Source organism: Chiloscyllium plagiosum, chromosome 7, assembly GCF_004010195.1.
Source record: "Chiloscyllium plagiosum isolate BGI_BamShark_2017 chromosome 7, ASM401019v2, whole genome shotgun sequence".
NCBI lineage: Eukaryota > Metazoa > Chordata > Chondrichthyes > Orectolobiformes > Hemiscylliidae > Chiloscyllium > Chiloscyllium plagiosum.
The window spans coordinates 77,960,649-77,982,361 of NC_057716.1; the positions used below are offsets into that span (position 1 = coordinate 77,960,649).

General features: G+C 39.2%; 1 protein-coding gene across 1 annotated transcript in view; it reads right to left on the reverse strand.

Annotated features, from left to right (window-relative positions):
* Positions 1–21,713, reverse strand: part of LOC122551725 (low-density lipoprotein receptor-related protein 1-like) — a 1,892,490-nt gene that overhangs the window by 352,099 nt on the left and 1,518,678 nt on the right. The window contains exon 42 of the mRNA XM_043694091.1: positions 5,948–6,137. Within this exon, the coding sequence (XP_043550026.1) occupies positions 5,948–6,137 (190 nt within the window). The remainder of the gene's footprint in view (positions 1–5,947; positions 6,138–21,713) is intronic.

Consider the following 21,713-nt stretch of genomic DNA (forward strand, 5'->3'; position numbering starts at 1 on the left):
GACAGCGAGGACATAAAAATCAAGGCCAATGGCTCTGCAATCTCCTCCCTTGCTTCCCAGAGAATCCTAGGATAAATGCCATCAGGCCCAGGGGACTTATCTATTTTCACCTTTTCCAGGATTTCCAACACCTCTTCTCTACATACCTCAAAGCCATCCATTCTACTTAATTGTGACTCAGTATTCACATTGACAATAATGTCCTGTTCCTGATTGAATACTGGCGAAAAGTATTCATTCAGTGTCTCCCCAATCTCTTCAGCCTCCACACGCAACTTCCCACTACTATCCTTGACTGGACCTATTCCTACCCTCGTCATTCTTTTATTCCTGACATACCTATAGAAAGCTTTAGGGTTTTCCCTAATCCTACCAACTAAGGTCCTTTCATGTCCCCTCCTTGCTGCTTTTGCTCTCTCTTCAGGTCCTTCCTGGCTATCTTATAACTCTCAATCGCCCCAATTGAACCTTCACGCTTCATCTTTACATAGGCCGCCCTCTTCCATTTAACAAGGGATTCCAATTCCTTATTAAACCACGGCTCCCTCACACGACCCTTTCCTCCCTGCCTGACAGGTACATATTATCAAGGACACTCAATAGTTTGCTCCTTGACAAGCTCCACATATCAATTACGCCCTTGCCTTGAAGCCTACTTTTCCAAGCCACGCATCCTAAGTCATGCCTCACCGCATTGATTATTTATTTAATCTAGACCATTAGATCGAATTTGATTCAATCCAGGGAGGAGGCATCAATAGGATGATAGCAAAATATACAAAAATATTACTTCATTTAGAAAACTGACCTCTTTTTCCCATATCCAAGAAAAATTGCAATATGATTTTTTGGATCAATGTATAGCGCTGCTTTAGAACTAGGGGCTATCTTTATGCTGACATACAAACATTTTGAATGCTTGTGCTTTGGATTATAAAACATGTTCTTTTCAAGGAAGGATGACAAATAGAAGATGAATCACATTACATATGTTTTATCAACATGAAGTAGAATCTATTACAACATGAAAGAGCTACAACAGTGAGCTGAACTGAAGCAGGTCAGTAAACATTGCATATGCCCATTTCCTACAGTTTTTAATTTAGCTTTATGAGTGATACTGTAAATTATCATAAATTTCCAACACAGATTTACACCGTAGACTCAATGCCAGAGCAATTAATTCAAGACACAGACATCAGAGAGGAAACAATTCAACTCTGAGCTTATTGAATGCAAATTGGGCTGCAAACAATGTTTGAATTTTCAATGCATCATTCCCACAGAATGCAGCTAATTCCTAATTAAAAAGTAGTTCTGCATAGCATTCATATTCCATAAATATAAACCCAAGGAATATAACTTCTGCAGAGGTGTGGAGACAATTAGAAATAATATAATTCTATCTGGGATTGATTGGTTCACTTTACAGAGAACTGTAATGGAAGTGGGAATTCTGATGTGCCATAATAATTCTACAGCTCAACTTATCATGAGTACGATCACAATATAAATTATTTGTGAAAGCCACAATTGGATTTTTGTTTAAATCAATACATTAAATGCAAAGTGAGCAATAAGAATTAAGACTAGTCTTTATGTTCCAGCTTTAACAATATTAGAAAGTTGCAAAACACTTTACAGCCAATGAATGATTTTACTGGGCATTGTTACTGTTGTAATACAGGAAATAAGCAGCTAATTTGTACACAGAAAACTCCAAGGTAGTGAACCATGATAATAATCTGATAATCAGCTTTACGTTTTGGTGTCTGAGGAATACATTTTGGATAACTGTCCTTTTCTTCAAAGAAGGGTTAAAGATCTTTTGAATTCACTTAAGAGAGCAGGTGCAGTTTTGGTTTAACATCTCGTGAAAACAGCATTTCCAGCAGCACAGCAATTTATTAATGTTGCTTAGGAGGTCAACCTCCATCTCAGAACAGGTCTTGAACCATAATTTTCTGATTCAAAGACAAAAATGTAGCCAACTGAAACACAGCCTACTCTCAAAAATATTTTTGCACCCATTTTACAAATGTTAACCATATTTAAATGTGAACCAGAAATACATAAGTGAACCTATTAATAAGAGTTGCATTTGAGCAACAGAGCAGATAACAAGGAAATATTAATTTGTAAGCAACAAATGGAAAATAGTCTCTCATTCAAAAACCGCTACCCATTGAAACATGAACTTCAAACAACATACTTTAACTGAGATCTTTACTTCAACGCTACTGACTAAAACAAAATGAAAGCACAGATAATTTTCACACAAATACAGTTTCTAAAATGGGTTGATGTGCCCAGTCTTTTTTAAGGAGAAAGTGAAGGGCCTGTGCCCGAAACGTCGAATCTCATTCCTGAAGAAGGGCCTGTGCCCGAAACGTCGAATCTCTCATTCCTGAAGAAGGGCCTGTGCCCGAAACGTCGAATCTCATTCCTGAAGAAGGGCCTGTGCCCGAAACGTCGAATCCCTCATTCCTGAAGAAGGGCCTGTGCCTGAAACGTCGAATCTCCTGTTCCCTGGATGCTGCCTGACCTGCTGTGCTGTTCCAGCAATAAAGTTTCAACCAGTCTTTTTTAAACTGGGTTGCTTCATGGCTGAAACAATATGTTTTTAGCATTATATCTGAAAGTTAAGTTTAATATAATGTAATATTCTGAAAATCATACAATAAAGGAGAAACAAATTACACCTAAATAGCAATATCTTAACTTTGGGACTTTGCAGAATGCTACCACTATATATATGCTCTCTAAATGAATGTGGTTTCCGGTCAGGCATGCATTTTATTCTATCTCCTTGTCCCTGGATCGTAAATTATAAGACTATAAGATGTAAGACTATAAGACAGAGGAGTGGCAGTAAGGCCATTTGGCCCATCGAGTCCACTCCGCCATTTAATCATGGCTGATGGGCATTTCAACTCCACTTACCTGCACTCTCCCCGTAGTCATAAATTCCTTGCAAGATCAAGAATTTATCAATCTCTGCCTTGAAGACATTTAACGTCCCAACCTCCACTGCATTCCATGGCGATGAATTCCACAGGCCCACCACTCTCTGGCTGAAGAAATGTCTCCTCATTTCCATTCTAAATTGACCACCTCTAATTCTAAGGCTGTGGTCATGGGTCCTAGTCTCCCCGCCTAATGGAAACACCTTCCCAGCATCCACCTTTTCTCAGCCATGCATTATCTTGTAAGCTTCTACTAGATCTCCCCTCAACTTTCTAAACTTGAATGAATATGATCCCTAGATCCTGAGCAGTTCGTTGTATGTTAGGCCAACCATTCCAGGGATCATCTGTCTGAATCTCCGCTGGACACCCTCCAGTGTCAGTATGTCCTTCCTGAAGTGTGGGGACCAAAACTGGACACAGTATTCTAAATGGGGCCTAACTAGGGCTTTATAAAATCTCAGAAGCACATTGCTGCTTTTATATTCCAACCCTCTTGAGATAAATGACATCATTACATTCACATCCTTAATCATAGACTCAACCTGCAAGTTAACCTTTAGAGAATCTTGGACTAGCACTCCCAGATCCCTTTGTACTTTGGCTTTATGAATTTTCTCATCTTTTAGAAAATAGTCCATGCCTATATTCTTTTTTTCAAAGTACAAGACCTCGCATTTGCCTTCGTTGAATTTTATCAGCCATTTCCTGGACCACGCTCCTAAACTGTCTAAATCCTTCTGCAGCCTCCCCACCTCCTCAGTACTACCTGCCAGTCCACCTAACTTCGTATCATCAGCGAACTTCATCAGAATGCCCCAATCCCTTCATCCTGCTGCCCCAAATTAAACCCTGCGGGACACCACTTGTCACCTTTGTGAGAAGATTTGTAGCTCGGGTGCTCGTTGTTGTGGTTCTGTTCGCCGAGCTGGGGATTTGTGTTGCAGACGATTCGTTCCCTGTCTAGGTGACATCCTCAGTGCTTGAGAGCCTCCTGTGAAGTACTTCTGTGATCTTTCCTCCGGCATTTGTAATGGTTTGAATCTGCCGCTTCCGGTTGTCAGTTCCAGCTCAACACCACTTGTCACCGGCTGCCATTCTGATAAAGAATCTTTTATCCCAACTCTCTGCATTCTGTCAGACAGCCAATCCTTAATCCATGCCATTAGCTCACTTCAAACACTATAGGCCCTCACCTTATCTAGCAGCCTCGCATGAGGCACCTTATCAAAGGCCTTTTGGAAGACTAAATAGGTAATATCTACTGGGTTTTCCTTGTCTAACCTATTTGTTACCTCTTCAAAGAATTCATGACCTCCCCTTACTAAATCTATGCTGACTTGTTCTAATCCAACCCTGCACTTCCAAGAATTTAAAAATCTCATCCTTAATGATGGATTCTAGAATTTTACCAACAACTGAGGTTATAATCAGCCTATAATTTTCCATCTTTTGTCTTGATCCTTTCTTGAACAAGGGGGTTTCAACAGTGATTTTCCAATCATCTGGGACTTTCCCTGCCTCCAGTAACTTTTGAAAGATCATAACCAATGCCTCCACTATTTCCTCAGCCACCTCCCTCAGAACTCTAGGATGTAGCCCATCGGGGCTAGGAGATTTATCAATTTTTAGACCTTCCAGCTTTTCTAGCACTTTCTCTTTTGTAATGGCTACCATAATCAACTATGCCCTCTGACTCTCCTTAATTGTTGGGTTATTACTTATGTCTTCCACTGTGAAGACTGATGCAAAGTACTTATTAAGTTCTTCAGCTATTTCCTCATCTCCCATCACTAGCCTTCCAGCATCAATTTGGAGCGGCCCAATGTCTACCTTTGCCTCTCGTTTGTTTCTTATGTGTTGAAAGAAACCTCTGTATCCAAGTCTAAAAAGTGGACAATATATCCTAGGGGGCATAACCACTTTTTCCTTGACAGTGTCGAGAAGACTGCCTTTGCTTGATTTTGGAAGAACTTACCAAACTTTAATTATTTTCAATTGAACTCATTACGGGTGAATTTTAGCTTACTTTTTTTTTCAAGATTGAAACTAAAGATTTAATAGCTCGAAGAAACCAATTCTGTGATCTTACCAACTGGGGACACCCCAATTTGTGAAATGTACTGTGCCATCAAGCTGATAGAGTTGAAATAAAAGTTGTTATGAGCTATGTGAGAATGTAATTTGTTAAAGTTTCAATTTGTAATTAAAGAGGGGTGAAATACATGTATCATTCCTCAGCTCTGAATTTTAGCCAATTAATTTGTAGGAACCATGAAATGGATACTAACTGCTTTGTCACAGACAGAGTTCAATTTTTGTGTACATCCAGTTTCAAGTTCAAGAATATCATTCAAAAGAATTGAGGGCAGATCAAATTCTTGCTTTCTTGTTGAAGAATAGGGTTGGCACAGTGGCTCAGTAGTTAACACTGTTCTCTCAGCACTAGGGACCCGGGTGTGAATTCACCCTCGGGCGACTGTTAGTGTGAAGTTTGTATGCATTTTCTTTGTATCTGCATGCAGTTCCTCCCGGTGCTCCGGTTTCCTCCCACAGTCCAATATGTGCAGGTTAAATGGATTTGGCCATGCTAAGTTGCCCATTGAGAAAATGGATGTGCAGGCTAGCTGAATGAACATAGGGAAATGCAAGGTTACGGGAATAGGGTGAGAGGATGGGGTTGGGTGGGATGTTCTTTGGAAGTTTGGGATAGACTCGATGGTCTGAATGGCTTGCTTCTGCAGTGGTAGGGATTCTATGATTCTATGAATGATACACAAATTTAACTATATAGTAAAAATTTTAATTTCTACATAGCATGAAGTGAAAATACACAAAGCAACAATGATAAAATATATTTTTTAAAAATTGTCCACTCTTTACGCAAGTACTAGACAATGAGAAAATAGTATTGTATCAAAATGGCAATTACATATTATGGATCTAATGAACTCTAAAAAAATGGCAAAAAAGCTTCTTACTTGTGGCACTCATCCAATGCAAGTACATGAGGATGGTCGTTAGGAGACATTGCAACAATGATATCTTGGTTGAAAGCTCCAAACCTGCTTTGGTCAATAGTGTGTCTTGTAATAGTTGAGGTTGTAGAACTTGTCCAGTAAAGTGTATCCCAGGCTTTGTGATATGCCAAACCCTCAACTGAGCCTACATCTGTTGAATTTAAAATCAACATGTCAATCACAGTTTACATGTTCCTGCACATGAAAACTAATAGGAAGGAAGCGTGAAGTTGTGCAAGTTTTGCATGATGGGATACAGACGTGCAGATCTGAACATCCATAGTATTAACTCAGAAAGTAAAGAAAAAGCCATCAAATTTTGTGACATATAATGATCTTAACTGACAAACACTGAACACCTTATGGAAGGCTTATATGTTCTTATTCAGTAGCAATGGAGTACCATTTTCCATTTAAAGAAATACTCAATGTTTGAATAAAACTGTTTGGTATTTCCTTGCTTGCAGGACACAAGAAGGGACTTTGCTTGAGGCCCAACAAGCTCACCTGTAACCAACCTCTAAAATTTTCATCCTGACATTCTTTACAATTACTGGTCCTTCAATGCCTTTGTGATTAGCACTTTCTTACCTCAGACCAAAAGATAAGATAACTTGGCCTGTAGATACTGTGTGCTGGGAGTGGTTCTCTGCTTGCAACCCTCTTTCACTGATGTAGTTTGAGGGGCAGAAAATGGCTACCGTACAAAATTTTAAGAATAAGTAAGAGTTGTAGGCATTTATATATGGAAGAAAGAAGTAATTTGGTAGCTCTCCTCATAAACTAGACAGTACAAATCCTATAGTCCAGGGAGCTGCATTTGATGGCCACCTATTATAGTTGAGAATTGATAATTTGGGATATTAATAAATCATACCTTTCCCAGTGACACCCATATTTTGGAAACCAGAAATGGGAAATCCTACTTCAAGAACTCTGCGACACTAATCACACGAGTATTAGCATGAGTTAGGACATCCATAAACTGGAGTTAAAATGCAATGAGAGTGGGTTTGAAATCTTTGGAACTTGATTTTAAGTTTGAACTTAACTTGTCAATGTTGGTTGACAAATGTGAAGCCAGGAATAGATCAGTTAAAATGATACAGGTGTGAATGTTGCAGGAAAGAAAGCACTTGGCATGACTTTTACCTCTCACCTGCATTAACCCTGCTGTTAAAAGGATTAAAATCTACCTTATTCTTATGTACTCTCATAGGATATCAACAGTCAGCACCTTATGAAAGCCACAGGGTACAAGAAAGGGAAATAGTAACTGTTCAATGAACACGACCATAATACTAATAAGTGATCACATCACAAAACTTTCATGTTAAAGTAGTTGAGAAAATATAAAGAATGAAAAAAATGACGGCAACATTTTATAATCATTGCAGAATCTGCTTGAGAAATGGGTCTTACATATAGCAGGATTGCTAAATTTCTCAACAAGGGCAAAATTTAATGTCATGTCTAAAAGCACTTACATCACAATTTTGCAATCTAAGTTAATGGAATCAGTGAAATCGACAATGTCTTTAAATGCTATATGGAATTTGACATCCTCTGTATTGCACTGAATGATAAGATGGTTTTCTGTTGTCATATGAAGAGTCATTAAATATCTCCGGGATTGGTTCAAAATTGTAGCTTGACCTTAATTTTGGCTGAAAATAGCCCCAAGTGATCTTCCTCGAGCCTTGTCAAGCCATCTCCAGAGTCAAACTAATGGAAAATATATGAGAATAGCCTTGAGCTTTGAATGATCCAGTCAGAACCGGTGTTTTACATTTTAGTTAGCTCTTCACCTGCAGAATTGTGCCAGTTAAAAACCAACACACACATGGTGCATATCACATTACCTCAATGTTAACCTGTTAACATGTACTGTTCTTGTTAGATAGAGGGATTGAAAATGAGTCTCTTATGTCTGTTACAATTCAATGTAGTAACACATCAGAACGCACACCTGCTATTCCCAGAATCACACCAAATGTTACAGATTTTTAAAAAATACACTCAATATCCCAGATGTAGGTTTGCTCGCTGAGCTGAAAGGTTAATTTCCAGACGTTTTGTTTCCTTACTAGGTAACATCTTCAGTGGGTCTCATGCGAAGCAATACTGAAAATTCCTGCTTTCTATTTATATGTTTGGGTTTCTTTGGGTTGGTAATGTCATTTCCTGTGGTGATGTTATTTCCTGTAGTGAAGTCACTTCCTGTTCCTTTTCTCAGGGGGTGGTAGATGGGGTCTAACTCGATGTGTTTGGGCGGCACGGTGGCACAGTGGTTAGCACTGCTGCCTCGCAGCGCCAGAGACCCGGGTTCAATTCCCGCCTCAGGCGACTGACTGTGTGGAGTTTGCACGTTCTCCCCGTGTCTGCGTGGGTTTCCTCCGGGTGCTCCGGTTTCCTCCCACAATCCAAAGATGTGCAGGTCAGGTGAATTGGCCATGCTAAATTGCCCGTAGTGTTAGGTATGGGGTAAATGTAGGGGTATGGGTGGGTTGCGCTTCGGCGGGTCGGTGTGGACTTGTTGGGCCGAAGGGCCTGTTTCCACACTGTAATGTAATGTAATGTAATGTGTTTGTTGATAGAGTTCTGGTTGGAGTGCCATGCTTCTAGGAATTCTCGTGCGTGTCTTTGTTTGGCTTGTCCTAGGATGGATGTGTAGTCCCAGTCAAAGTGGTGCCCTTCCTCATCCGTATGTGAGGATACTAGTGAGAGAGGGTCATATCTTTTTGTGACTAGTTGGTGTTCATGTATTCTGGTGGCTAGTTTTCTGCGTGTTTGACCAATGTAGTGTTTGTTACAGTCCTTGCACGGTATTTTGTAAATGACGTTATTTTTGCTCATTGTCTGTGTAGGGTCTTCCAAGTTCATTAGCTGCTGTTTTAGTGTGTTGGTGGGTTTGTGGGCTACCATGATGCCAAGAGTAGTCTGGCAGTCATTTCTGAGATGTCTTTGATGTAAGGGAGAGTGGTGAGGGTTTCTGGACGTGTTTTGTCTGCTTGTTTGGGTTTGTTGCTGAGAAATTGGCGGACTGTGTTCATTGGAGTTCTCAAAACTCACTAATTCAATATCCCAATTTAGCTGACTTTCAGTCCAGGGTTGGTAGAAGACATGGACCAGGTTTCTATACTGAACAGTAATTCTTATTTATTACAAGTAATTAAACTATAGCTACAGATAAATATTGGCATATAACACTACTAGCTTAAAGTCCCCTTCTCAACTTTATGAACTTCCCCTTACAAGCATGCATGCACAGTGGCAAACAAGAGGGGAAAATAGATTATTGGCAGATGTAGAAATACTAGGTCAGTTCAGCAGACTTTGCTTCTTGGTTTTCTTCAGCTGGTCAGACTCTAAGTTGTTCAAATTATTTTCTCTCTGGATGCTTCATTTGGTTTGTGAGTGATACAGAATGGTGATTCACCTGAGAAATATCACTAATTCAATTCTAAAGTCACAACTTGTAGAACTGCTGCAGAAAAGGTAGATGATTTTCTTCAGGTATAAACTGAGTTTTTGAATGCAGAGAAGAGGCACCTGCTGGGGTGAGAGAAAGTCTGCATATTTATTTTCCCATCTCTCTCTCTCTGCCTCTCTCTTTCTCACACTCACTCTCTGGTTCTGTAACAAGTTTCCACATCCAAGATGCTCATCTACCTAAGAACCCATGGTAGAGTTCTTGGGAAGCAAAAGGTATCTGTTATTGATATCTGTTACTTGTCCACAGATTAACCAACTTCTTGTTGACAAGAGTTGCAACAATGCACAGTCTTTGTTCCAGATTGTCTACAATATAATATTCAATTATTGCTTATTAAAACAGTCATTTGCAATCATTGCAATGATAGATAACATATTACTTGGTTTAAAAACTGTAACCACTTGTTCAAACACTAATTATAAAACAGTTCTTTCTCATTTCTACCTCCTGTTTATAAAACCACAAGAAGATTAAAACAAGATGTGATCCTTACATTATGGGCATACACAGATACCACAAGAGTTAAAGTGTCAGTTGTTGACATTAGTTGCACATTAATGGTGTCAGTGCAGTTAACATATTGCATAGTTTCTGGTAATAGCATTTTTCAGATCACTGCTGAACTAATCACAGAAATCAGTTCCTCAGCCAGTCAAAATACGTAATGAATTTTTAGAAGTCATGCTTTCCTCTCTGTTCAATATCGAAAGGCAAGTGTAATGAGATATATTTTGCTACAAAGCTTTGCTGAGCATAACCTATGGGCAGAACTTTTCAGATAGCAGGCTGGTCTTCCCTGTCGATTACAATATCCCTACAATCATTGAATACATTGAAGAGAGAGGCTGGAAAATGGACTTCTGTCATTGAGAAATCGATAGGGTCCATTATTCAGGACGTTTTCAACTGCCTTCTGAAATGGCCTCGCAAGCCAACTAGTTCAACGGCAGCTAGGGATGGGTAATAATGCTGGATAGCCAGCGATACCCATATCCCATGACCAATTTTTAAAAAAATTACTAACAAGGCATTTGGGAAGTTAAAATGTAATCCATCAGAATTGTATGGTTTGATGAAGGGCAGATTCTGTTTAACTAATTTGCTAGAGTTCTTTGAAGATGTAATTTACAAAGTGGATAATGTGTAGACATAGTATTGCTGGACTTCAGAAGGCATTCGATAAGGTGCCACACAATAAATTAATACACAAGATAAGATCATATGTGATTAGCAGTAATATATTAACTTGGAGAGAGATTTGGCTAACCAGTAGAAACTAGACAGTCAGGACAAACGCATCTTTTTCTGATTGGCCGTGCCACAACTACTAACAATCTAAATTGAGGACTTGGATGCAGGGATAGAAGATATTATAGCCAAATTTGCAGATAGCTCTAAAATAGGTGAGAATGTAAATTGCAATGAAGATAATAAAAAAAACTTAAAAGTGGACATGAACAAATTAGATAAATGGACCAATATTTGGATACTGAGCCTTAACATGGACCAGCATGTGGCTATTCATTTTGACAGACAAATAAAAAGGTAATTTAGTGGAGAGAAACTTCAGATTGCTTCTGTGCAGAGGGATCTGGGTGGTCTCATGTATGAATCACAGAAAATTAGTACACAGGCACAGCAGGTAACAAGGAAAGCAAATGGGATTTTGGGGGTTTTGGCAAAAGGAATAGAGTATTAGAGTAGGGAAGTGTTGCTGCAACTGTACAAGGTATTAATGAGACCACATCAGGTGTATTGCATACATCCCTCCTTAAGGAGGGATGTAGTTATTTTGGAAGAAGTTCAATAAGATTCACTAGATTGATTCCAGAGATATGAGATTTATCTTATGAAGATATGTCCAGACATATGATTTCTCAAGTTTGGAAGAATGAGAGGAGATGTAATTGACATATATAAAATACTAAAGGGGATTGAAAAAGTAGATGTGGACTGAATGTTTCCACTTGAAGGGCAATCTACAAAGACAGACCATAGTTTTAGGATGAAAGGTAACAGGCTGAAAACATAACTGAGAAGAAATCACTTTTCACAAGGGGTTGTAATCTATAAAAGTTGTTATCCCTGAGTGTGGTAGAAGCTGGGACACTGTAAATTTAAGGAGGAGATAGCATGTATTGAATGGCAGAGCAGACTTGATGGACTGAATTGCCTATTCCTGATCCTAGTTCTTAGGTTTTGTACTCCATTCAGGAGAAGGTCTCATCTCAGAGATCTGTCAGGCAATCTGATTTGCAGTCAGTGCTTTATTTTATGCTTTAAACCAGTTCTGCTACCTGCACAATGACACACCAGTCTGAATATCTCTGGCTGTGAGTTTGTGTACTATACTGTATATTTCCATAATTCTCCTTATCTCTATGTAAAGCTCTTTAGTTCCATAACTACAGTCAAACCCCTTTATTTTGATCTGTTCATAGTAGTTTATCAAAAGCAGCCCCCTAGTACAATGTCTCAGATCTCTCTCTCTCTTCCATGTTCATTCCAGATGGCTATCATCTCTCTTACTGATGTCAGAGTCACATGAACAACTCCCTTATGATGATTTACATGAATCTTATTATATTACAGCAGCCCTGTAATTTTAGCAGCATCTGTAGCTGCAGTGGTCAGATTGCGATAACAAGCAGTCCCCAGATTAGTGTTTATGACAGTGGAATTCAGCAGGAGGTAAGTGCTGGGTTTGCCAACTGGGAAGATGAAATTATAGCTAAAGTTGGGATGGGGGTGAGGTGACTTGTGTGGGGAGCAGGGGTATTGAGGAGAGTCAGAGATGTATAGCATGGAAACAGACTCTTCAGACCAACTCATCCATACCAACTAGATATCCCAACCTAATCTAGTCCCATTTGCCAGCACTTGGCCCATATCCCTCTGAACCCTTCCTATTCATATACCCATCCAGATGCCATTTAAATGCTGTAATTGTATTAGCCTCCACCACTTCCTTGGGCAGCTCATTCCATACACGCACCATCCTCTGCATGAAAAAGTTACCCGTTAAGTCTCTTTTAAAACTTTCCCCTCTCACCCTAAACCTATGCCCTCTAGTTCTGGACTCCCCCACTCCAAAGAAAAGACTTTGTCTATTTACCCTATTCATGCCCCTCATGATTTTATAGACCTCTATGAGGTCACCTCTCAGCCTTCGACTCTCCAGGGAAAACAGCCCCAGCCTATTCAGCCTCTCCTTCTAGCTCAAATCCTCCAACCCTGGCAACATCCTTGTAAATCTTTTTTTGAACCCATTTAAGTTTCACAATATCCTTCTGATAGGAAGGAGACCAGAATTGCAATATTCCAAAAGTGGCCTAACCAACATCCTGTACAGTCGCAACATGACCTCCCAACTCCTATACTCAATGCTCTGACCAATAAAGGTAAGCATACCAAACACCTTCTTCACTATCCTATCTACCTGCAACTCTACTTTCAAGGATCTTTGAAGCTGCACTCTAAGGTCTCTTTGTTCAGCTCCCCAGGACTTTACCATTAAGTGTATAAGTCCTGTTAAGATTTGCTTTCCTAAAATGCAGCACCTCGTATTTATCTAACTTAAATGAGGTCTTGACGGAAAAGTCTTCGAGAAAAGTAGACGTTGATGGAGCAAATGGCCTGATTTTGTTTGTACCCATCTACAGTTCTATCAACCTCATAATGTTCCTGCAGCAGTAACTTCAACAGCACTCCCAGTCACCGACATAATGATAGAATATGACTCCAAGAATATCATGTGCATTCTCAGTGTATTTCGTACAGAAAATTGCATACCTGCCATTTCTGACTGGTGGGAGCTTTACGAGAGAAACATTGACTATTAGATGCCTGCTATGCAAAATCTTTAAGTGTCTGTGTTCTTTTTCTGTTGCTGTTAAGTTATTACCAATTTTTCTTTGGAAGTGACAGAAGCTATGGTCTGAAGCCATTTCATTTTGGCTGAAAGCACTAGCTGAAATGGGTAAATACTGCCTTATGAACATTCATTCAGTGTACATGTGGGACTTCGATAATCACATTTAGATGTTTACAATTCACAGGTGACTTATCACAGCACAGCTTTGCGAAAGTTCGCACATACTTTGTTGTTTGTCAAATTTTGCACACACTGGCAAAATATTGTAACACTCCAGCCAACTTGTTAAAAGTTAACAAAAACAGACAGATGGAGAAGACAGACATCCATAGGATGTAAACGGACCAAATCACATATCACCAGGGATGGAGTGCTGTCATCCATGATTGTTTTTTATAGTGAAGTTAGGGGACCATTATCACAACCTTGCATATTGTGCACTGTAACAAGGCTGATGCCTTTTTGTTGTATCGCTTGAGGGAATAAAAAGGTAGCTCTGAATAAGTCACCTTGAAACTAGTACAGGGGATGCTCACATTCAATGATTACAAAGAAAGGTGATTTTAACATGTTGAAAATAGGGAAAATAACTAAATCCAATTCAAAATAAAAAATTTTTTTAGAAGCATCGCAAAACATTTTTTCAAATGTGTTTATATTACACATTTTAAAGAAAGAACCCAAGAAGTTTTCATTCATTTACTGAACTTCCATCTAATGTACATTTTAAGAGGAGTTGATAGACTGTTGACACAAACTAACACTGAATAGTCTCTGAAGTGATGTGGTTAAATGCAAAATTGCAAGAACTCCCATCTTCAAGCACCTCGTCATCCTTTATCACTTGAACACACACAGACAAAAAGCAATCAAAATAAGGTCAATTTTCACATCTCAAATTCTTTTTTTGTAATTCAGAGATGTGGGTTTCACTAACTGGGTCAGACTTAATTGCTTATTCCTATTTACTCTTGAGAAAGTGATGGTGAACTGCCTCCTTGATGCACAGAAGTCCATTTGGTCTCGCTCCAACAACAATGATAGTGGGAGGGAATTCCAGTGATTTGACCCAGTGACACTGAAGCAATAGTGATATGTTGTCAAGTCAAATTTGTAAGTAGTTTGGTGAGGAAATTGGAGTGGCACGGTGGCACAGTGGTTAGCACTGCTGCCTCACAGCGCCAGAGACCTGGGTTCAATTCCCGCCTCAGACAACTCTGTGTGGAGTTTGCACATTCTCCCCGTGTCTGCGTGGGTTCCCTCCAGGTGCTCTGGTTTCCTCCCACAGTCCAAAGATGTGTAGGTTAGGTGAATTGGCAATATCAAATTGCGGTAGCGTTAGGTGTAGGGGAATGGGTCTGGGTGGGTTGCTCTTCGGAGGGTCGGTGTGGACTGGTTGGGTCAAAGGGCCTGTTTCCACACTGTAAGTAATATAATCTAATAAGGAAATTGCAGGTTGACCCACAAAGCCATTAGGAAGAGAGTTCCAGGATTTTGACCCTGAGATACTGAAGAAATAGTACTTCCACGTCTGGATAATGAGTGGTTTGGAGGGTAACTTGCAGGTTATGATTATTCCATATATCTGCTGTCTTTGTCTTCCTACATGGTTGTGGTCATTAATTCGGAAGATGCCACCTAAGGAGCCTTGCTGAATTTCTGTAGTGCATTTTGTAGATGGTACACACTGCTATCTTTGTCTTTCTGTGGTGAAGGGAGTGAATGTTTGTGGATGTGGTGCTAATCAAGTGAGCTGTTTTGTCCTGGATGGCAAGAGGGGATATTCCAGAGCACTCCTGACTTAAGCCATCTTGTGGGGGGGTGGGGTGCAGGGAAAGGTGAATTATTCATTATATAATTCCTGGTCTCTGTCTTGCTGCTGTAGGCACAGTTTTATATAACAAGTCTTGATCAGTGTTTAGTCAATGGTAACCCCATGATATTGATAGGGGTGGGGATGGGAGGCATTCAGCTATTGTAATGTCATTAAATACCAAAAGGCAATGATTACACTTTTTTTTGTTAGAAATCATTATTTTCTGGCACTTCTCTGGCATGAATGTTAACTGCCACTTGTCAGTGCAGGTCTGAACACTGTTCCAGTCTTCCAGCGTTTCGACATAAACCTTCAGTTTCTGAAGTGTCACGAACGATGCTGAACAATAGTGTAATCATCAATTAACATTCCCACTTCTAATCATGGTCTCAACATAACCTGACACCTAAAATGACACATGCAGAGAAATGCCCAAGTTGCTGGAGTCAGGACAACATGACCAGCAGCAGGGTAGAGCTCAGCCAATCTTCTCATGGCAATACCACATGCTGTCAGTCAATGTCTACAACATAGTAAGTAAGCTGGGAAACACTTGCAACAGCAGATGTGCTGAAAGCAGTTGTGGATAACTTACTCTCAGATCCTTGAAGGCCTCCTTTTCAAACAGATTAGGAGTCAGAGCTTTCTGATAAAATGAACATTGAGGCGATGTGAAAACATTCACTTCCTCTCAGACGCAAGACAATATTTTAGATTCAGTAACAAACACGTTGAGGACTTTCTTGCTCTTACTGGATTTGAACTAAGCTCAGAGGCTGACATGTTCAGTTATAATTCTCTATTTTTCCACTTCTGAGTATTTCGGGGTCTTTTCCCAGCCCTTCTGTTGTTCATTGGCCCATCTGCACTATCCACATTCAATGTTACACTGGAGCTGACAATTGTCCCCCAGTCTCTGGCCTGACATTTCTCTGGACAACAACCAGCACCCAGCCCTACAGCCAGATCAACAGCATTCCCCATAACCCCAGTCTACTCTAAGCAGTTGATCATTTAGCTTGTGCTCTACCTACCTGAAGCAACTGCTACCTATGTCCTGAACAAACTGTTACCTATATCCTGAACCAACTGTTACTCTATCCCCATCATTACTTTACACACTTACCCTTTCACTGGAGCTGCTGAAGTGATTGACTGGGTGGAATATTGCAACTGAATGTTACAAAAGTAAACAGAGTTGACACCTTGATTCTTTTTGCTGCTGAATTCCTGGGCAGGTTCATAACAGGAGTTCCTTCTCCAGGAATCTCCAGTGCAGAAGACATCTAGGATTCAATGGGTAAATTCAATCCAACAGAGAGGGAAATAAGATTTCCACCCTGATCAGAAGATCTGGGCCATAATTTAGAGTGAAGCATGTTGGAAGATCCTAATATATTATCATATGAATTAAATTATGGAGAGACAATGGACTAGTGCTATTAACATGAGACCATTAATTCAGAGACCCAGCTCATGGTTTGAATCGTGCCACAGCAGATGTTGAAATTTGAAAACAAAGAAAAATGTGGAATTAGGAGTCTAATGTGACCATGAATCCTTTGACAATTGTTATAAAAGCCATCTGGTTCATTAATGTCATTCAGGGAAGGAAACCACCATCCTTACCAGGCCTAGCCTACAAGTGACTTTAGACCCAAAGCATTGTGGCTGATGCTGAAATGGGCATTTGCGAATGGGCAATAAATGCTGACCTAGTCAGCAAAACCCTCGTCCCATAAATGGATTAAGAAAATGTAAGCCATTTTTTCCTTTTTTGTAATTAAAATGTCACTCAACATGATTATTTTCACTGCATTATCATTATAATCCTTATTGTGGTGTTGTGACTATGGGGTTTCATCTGTCTGGACACTACCCACTATGAGCATCCATTGTGATAGCTCATTCGCGTATCAGCATCATTTGCAATCAAAGTATGGAATAATAGAATTTGTCCATATATTTTAACCTCTATAAAAGGAAGAGAACCCAGGTGAATCTGTTTGAAATTGATTTGAATACAAATTGTTATCAAATAGAGTTTGACTAATTGGAAGTGTGTACTTTATGTTGGCATTTCACAAGACGTATTTTGACTCATATAGAATGGCAGTATGAAGCTAGAGTTATTATGTCCCTAATATATATGTAGAAACATAATTTTAAAAATGTTCAGCAAAAGTATTCAGAAAAGTCAGTCACAGGTCATATTTCGAGCTGCAAATATTTGTAATCTGCACCAACAACTCAGATTCTGAAACAAGCTATGCTAAGATTAACGAAGCAGAGGGATTATAAAATGCAGCAAAATATTTATAAACATCGTTGGATTGACTTACAATAAAGCAGAAAAATGACAACAAAAATGTAGCACAGATAAGTCTAATGTATTGGTATGAGTGAAAACTTATCAACCCTGAATAAATCATGAATATACTGGACTGGAAAAATAGAACTAAGAAGTAATTGTAATATTATTACTTTCAATATCGAGACAATAGAATTAAATATCTCAAACAAACAACTGTAGTTATGTTTGCAGAAGTTACATGCACTGCACAGTTTGAACTAATTACTCTGCCATCAAAAACATACTAAAATGTTGTAAAAAGTGCACAGAAGAGCTATGGTCCCTTGACTTCTGCAAGAGAATTATTTTCGCTCTTACATTGAATTTTTCAAATTACCATTCACTTTTTGGGGCCAACTAATCACAGCCTGTCATGGACCAGAGATTCTCTGAGGTATCAGCATTTTACACAAGCTAGCAAAGCACTCCTTCGCTGACATTCCTGCACAGATAAAACAGCCTATTTTTGACAATGAGGAGGACATAATGCAAATGATATATGGAGACTGCATCAATGGACAATAATCTCCTTAATGGATGCTGGCTGACTTTCTCTCCGCCCCTTCATTCATCAATGCCATTTCTCAGCTAAAGGTTGAAATGCAGATAATGCCTCGCTAGCTCCTTGGACTGTATTCATTTAAAAAATAATAGGAGCCTTTGCACCACAATAAGTTTTACCATTTGCTAAATTATACAAACAATCCAGGAATTTGAGAACAAACAATTTTAGGGATAAGGGAATTAGGAGCAGAAGTAGGCCACTTCAGCTCTTCAGAGCTGGACCACCATTCAAACAGACCATTTACCTCTGTGTTAATTTTCCCCACTGTTCCCATATCACTTCATGTCATTTCTATTCGGAAATCAATCAAATTAACTCTCATTCCTCAAAACTCTAGATAACACAGGCCCAGTTTCCTTAACCTCTCACTAAGTCTCTGTATTATTGCATTCATATATTTTACTCCTGTAATCAAACTTCCAGCTGGTGAAAAGAAACACATTATTTGTCTTCCTACCTTCTATCTATTAGTGCCTCATGAAAATTATCATTCAGATTCTTTTGAACATCAACATTTCTCAATTCCTCACCATTAAAGAAATTATCTGATTTTCTGTGTCTTTTTCCACAAAATTTCACACTTTTCACTTTATATTCCACTTCTCAAGTTCTTGCCCATTCACTCAGTCCATTCAAATCCTCTTGGATCCTTTTCACAACTGATATTTCCATCTCCTTTTGTCTCATTTAAATATTTGGTTATATATTTTCCTATATCTTGTTCAAGTTGTAATACCAGCTGTCTTAATTTTGTAAGGGATGTGTCATTTCAAGAGCTTGATATGTGAATGAGCAAAGGACCAAATGTAAAACATATGACAACTGCCATGCACAGCCTAACAAGAAGCAGGCGAGAAAAAGTTTGCATACATGGTTATTCGTAATTGCAAATTATAGTCAAGGCCGCTAATAACCCCGTTTGGGCTTTTCAAGTACACTGTACCCACACTATTCGATCCATGGCTCAAAACATACAACCAAAGACTATAATAGAGTGCAACCATGTACAGCACACTAGCAGCAATAACGGGGAATATGTCAGAGACCTACAGGTACAGGAGCATATCCATGAGAATCACAGAAAGAATAGGATGAAGGCTCAGAGTCAAAACAACTATACCAGAAGGTGAGCAAGTTTTACATCATTGTAAATATGACACATTGCATGCGTGAAATCAAATGGTAAGAAGCTTTTGTGGCTATTAACATAATTTGCCAAAAGAAGAATGGCAAAAACATATTTAGGACACGGGGCAATTGCAAACATTTTATCAGTCATAATTCTAAAGGGTGGTTATCTAGATCTTTGAAAGTCAATGATACAAACTTCAACATTAAAATTAGTTGCATATATGGGTCCCACATCTGCAGTAACTATTGCAACTCAGCGTGGAAACAAAAAGTATTCTACTTGGTGGATGTGAGTGGATCAGCAATAGAAGAATTATTGAGTTGCATGAAACTCAACATTGTGATCATTGATGAGATCACCGATATAACAGATCAAAAATATTCACATTGAGTCAATGCAGGGCTTACAACCATTTTACGCAGACAGATTTAATGTCATAGGAAACTTCAAGGAAAACTTCAGTGAAAATGTACTTCCATCAGCAAACTCTCCAAGAAAGACAGTATTCAAAAGAACAATAAAAGTGATCTGGATAATATAAAGAGCAATGTCACAAACTTCCATGAAAATTTGCACACAGATTAGTGCAGTTCTACTGCATGCATTCTGAAGAAAAGTAGTACAATTAGGGTATGTTTGAACAAAAGAAATCTATTCATTTTTCTCAAGAGTGGGCCTCATAGAATTCCAATATTAGAAATATATAATGCCAAATTTATAAAGGAACTAAATTCGTCTACAAGCTGGATGCCAAGCACAAATGCTCATTGCAAAAACAGAAATTGCTGAAATGGTTCAACAGGTCTGACAACATCTGTGGAGAGAAATCAAAGTTAAAGTTCTTAAGCTCTGAGGAATGGTCACTTAACTCAAATATTAACTCTGATTTCTCTTTTCAGATGCTGCCAGACCTGCTGAGCTTTTCCAGCAATTTCTGTTTTTGTTTCTGATTTACAACACCAGCAGTTCTTTCAGTTTTTACTAATGTTAGGTAATTCACTTGGTAATGAAATCTCACAAAATAATTACCGACAGAAGGCCATCGGGAAGATGTTGCTTCCTGACACTACCTTTTGGTCCTGATCTGTTCCAACCACATATGGACAAAATTACAAATAATAATCTTGGATCTGTGTGTATCATTAACGAAAGTGCCATGATGGGCAAAGCCAAAGATGAAACACAAACAAAATCTTTGCTCACTGATGGTGGCAGCTAGTCAGGAGGAACTCCTCTTCAGCATCAAGAAATGCCAGATGAATGCAGGTCCAACACCATTTTTGGCTCTCTCTATTCAAACTACTGAATACATCCTGAGTCAAAAAATGGATGAAACAAGCCTGCTTGCTCCCCAAGAAAATGATTGCAAAGATATCTTGGAATTTTTAGCTCACTAGCATGATACATACAACCTTTTCCAACAAAGTAAAAAGAATTCTTAATTAAAGATGTACCAGATGTAAGGCAGGAAAAACAGCAATAGGTGTTCAGCTCATTCAAACAAACATTACCAGCAGAAAATTGAATGCTGCAGTGCTATACCGTAAAAAGCCATTGCCCACAAAGTACTAGAGGTATCTGCTTCCATTAGTGATATATAATAGGTTATATGTATAGCTGAAGGATAACCAATTCAAACCCTTTGAAGAGGTACAGACCCTTAAAGACTAGGTGACAGATTTAGAAAGAGGATTGGCACAGGCTTGAAGTGCCAAAGAGCCTGTTCCTGTGCTGTAATTTTCTTTGTTCTTTGCTCTAATTCACAAGTGTGGGGTAAGAAGAGGAAACATGACTACCACACCTGATAGAGGGACTGAACCCGCATTGTTAGCTTTCTTCCGCAAAATACCTTTGTCATCTTATCAATCAGATATGACTTCAATGTCTGCTACAAAACTCATAGCAAATTGGCTACAGCTCATTCTTGTTGAAAGGCTTATGCCCGAAAAGTCGATTCTTTTGCTTTTCAGATGCTGCCTGACCAGCTGTGTTTTTCCAGCACTACACTCTCGACTCTGATCTACAGCATCTGCAGTCCTCACTTTCTCCCAGAACTCTAGACATGTGCTTATCATCACCTGTAGAGACTACTTGTAAGGCAATTTAGAAGATCCCAGCCAAACTGTTACCTATCAAAGGTTAAGGACAAAGATCTTGAAAAATAAGGGAAAATGGTTTACAAGTACGTTGCCAGGGTTGGAGGGTTTAAGCTATAGGGGAGAGGTAGAATAAGCTGGGATTGTTTTCTCTGAAGCATCAGAGGCTGAGAGGTGACATTATAAAGGTTTATAAAAACAAGAAGGGCATGAAAAGGGTGAATAACCAAGATCTTTTCACTAGGGTAGGGGAGTCTAAAGCTGGAGGGCATGTGTTTAAGGTGAGAGGGGAAAGATTTAAAAGGGACCTGAGGGGCAACCTTTTCACAGAAATGGTGGTGCATGTTTCAAATGAGCTGGCAGAGGAGGTGGTGGAGGCTGGTACAATTACAACA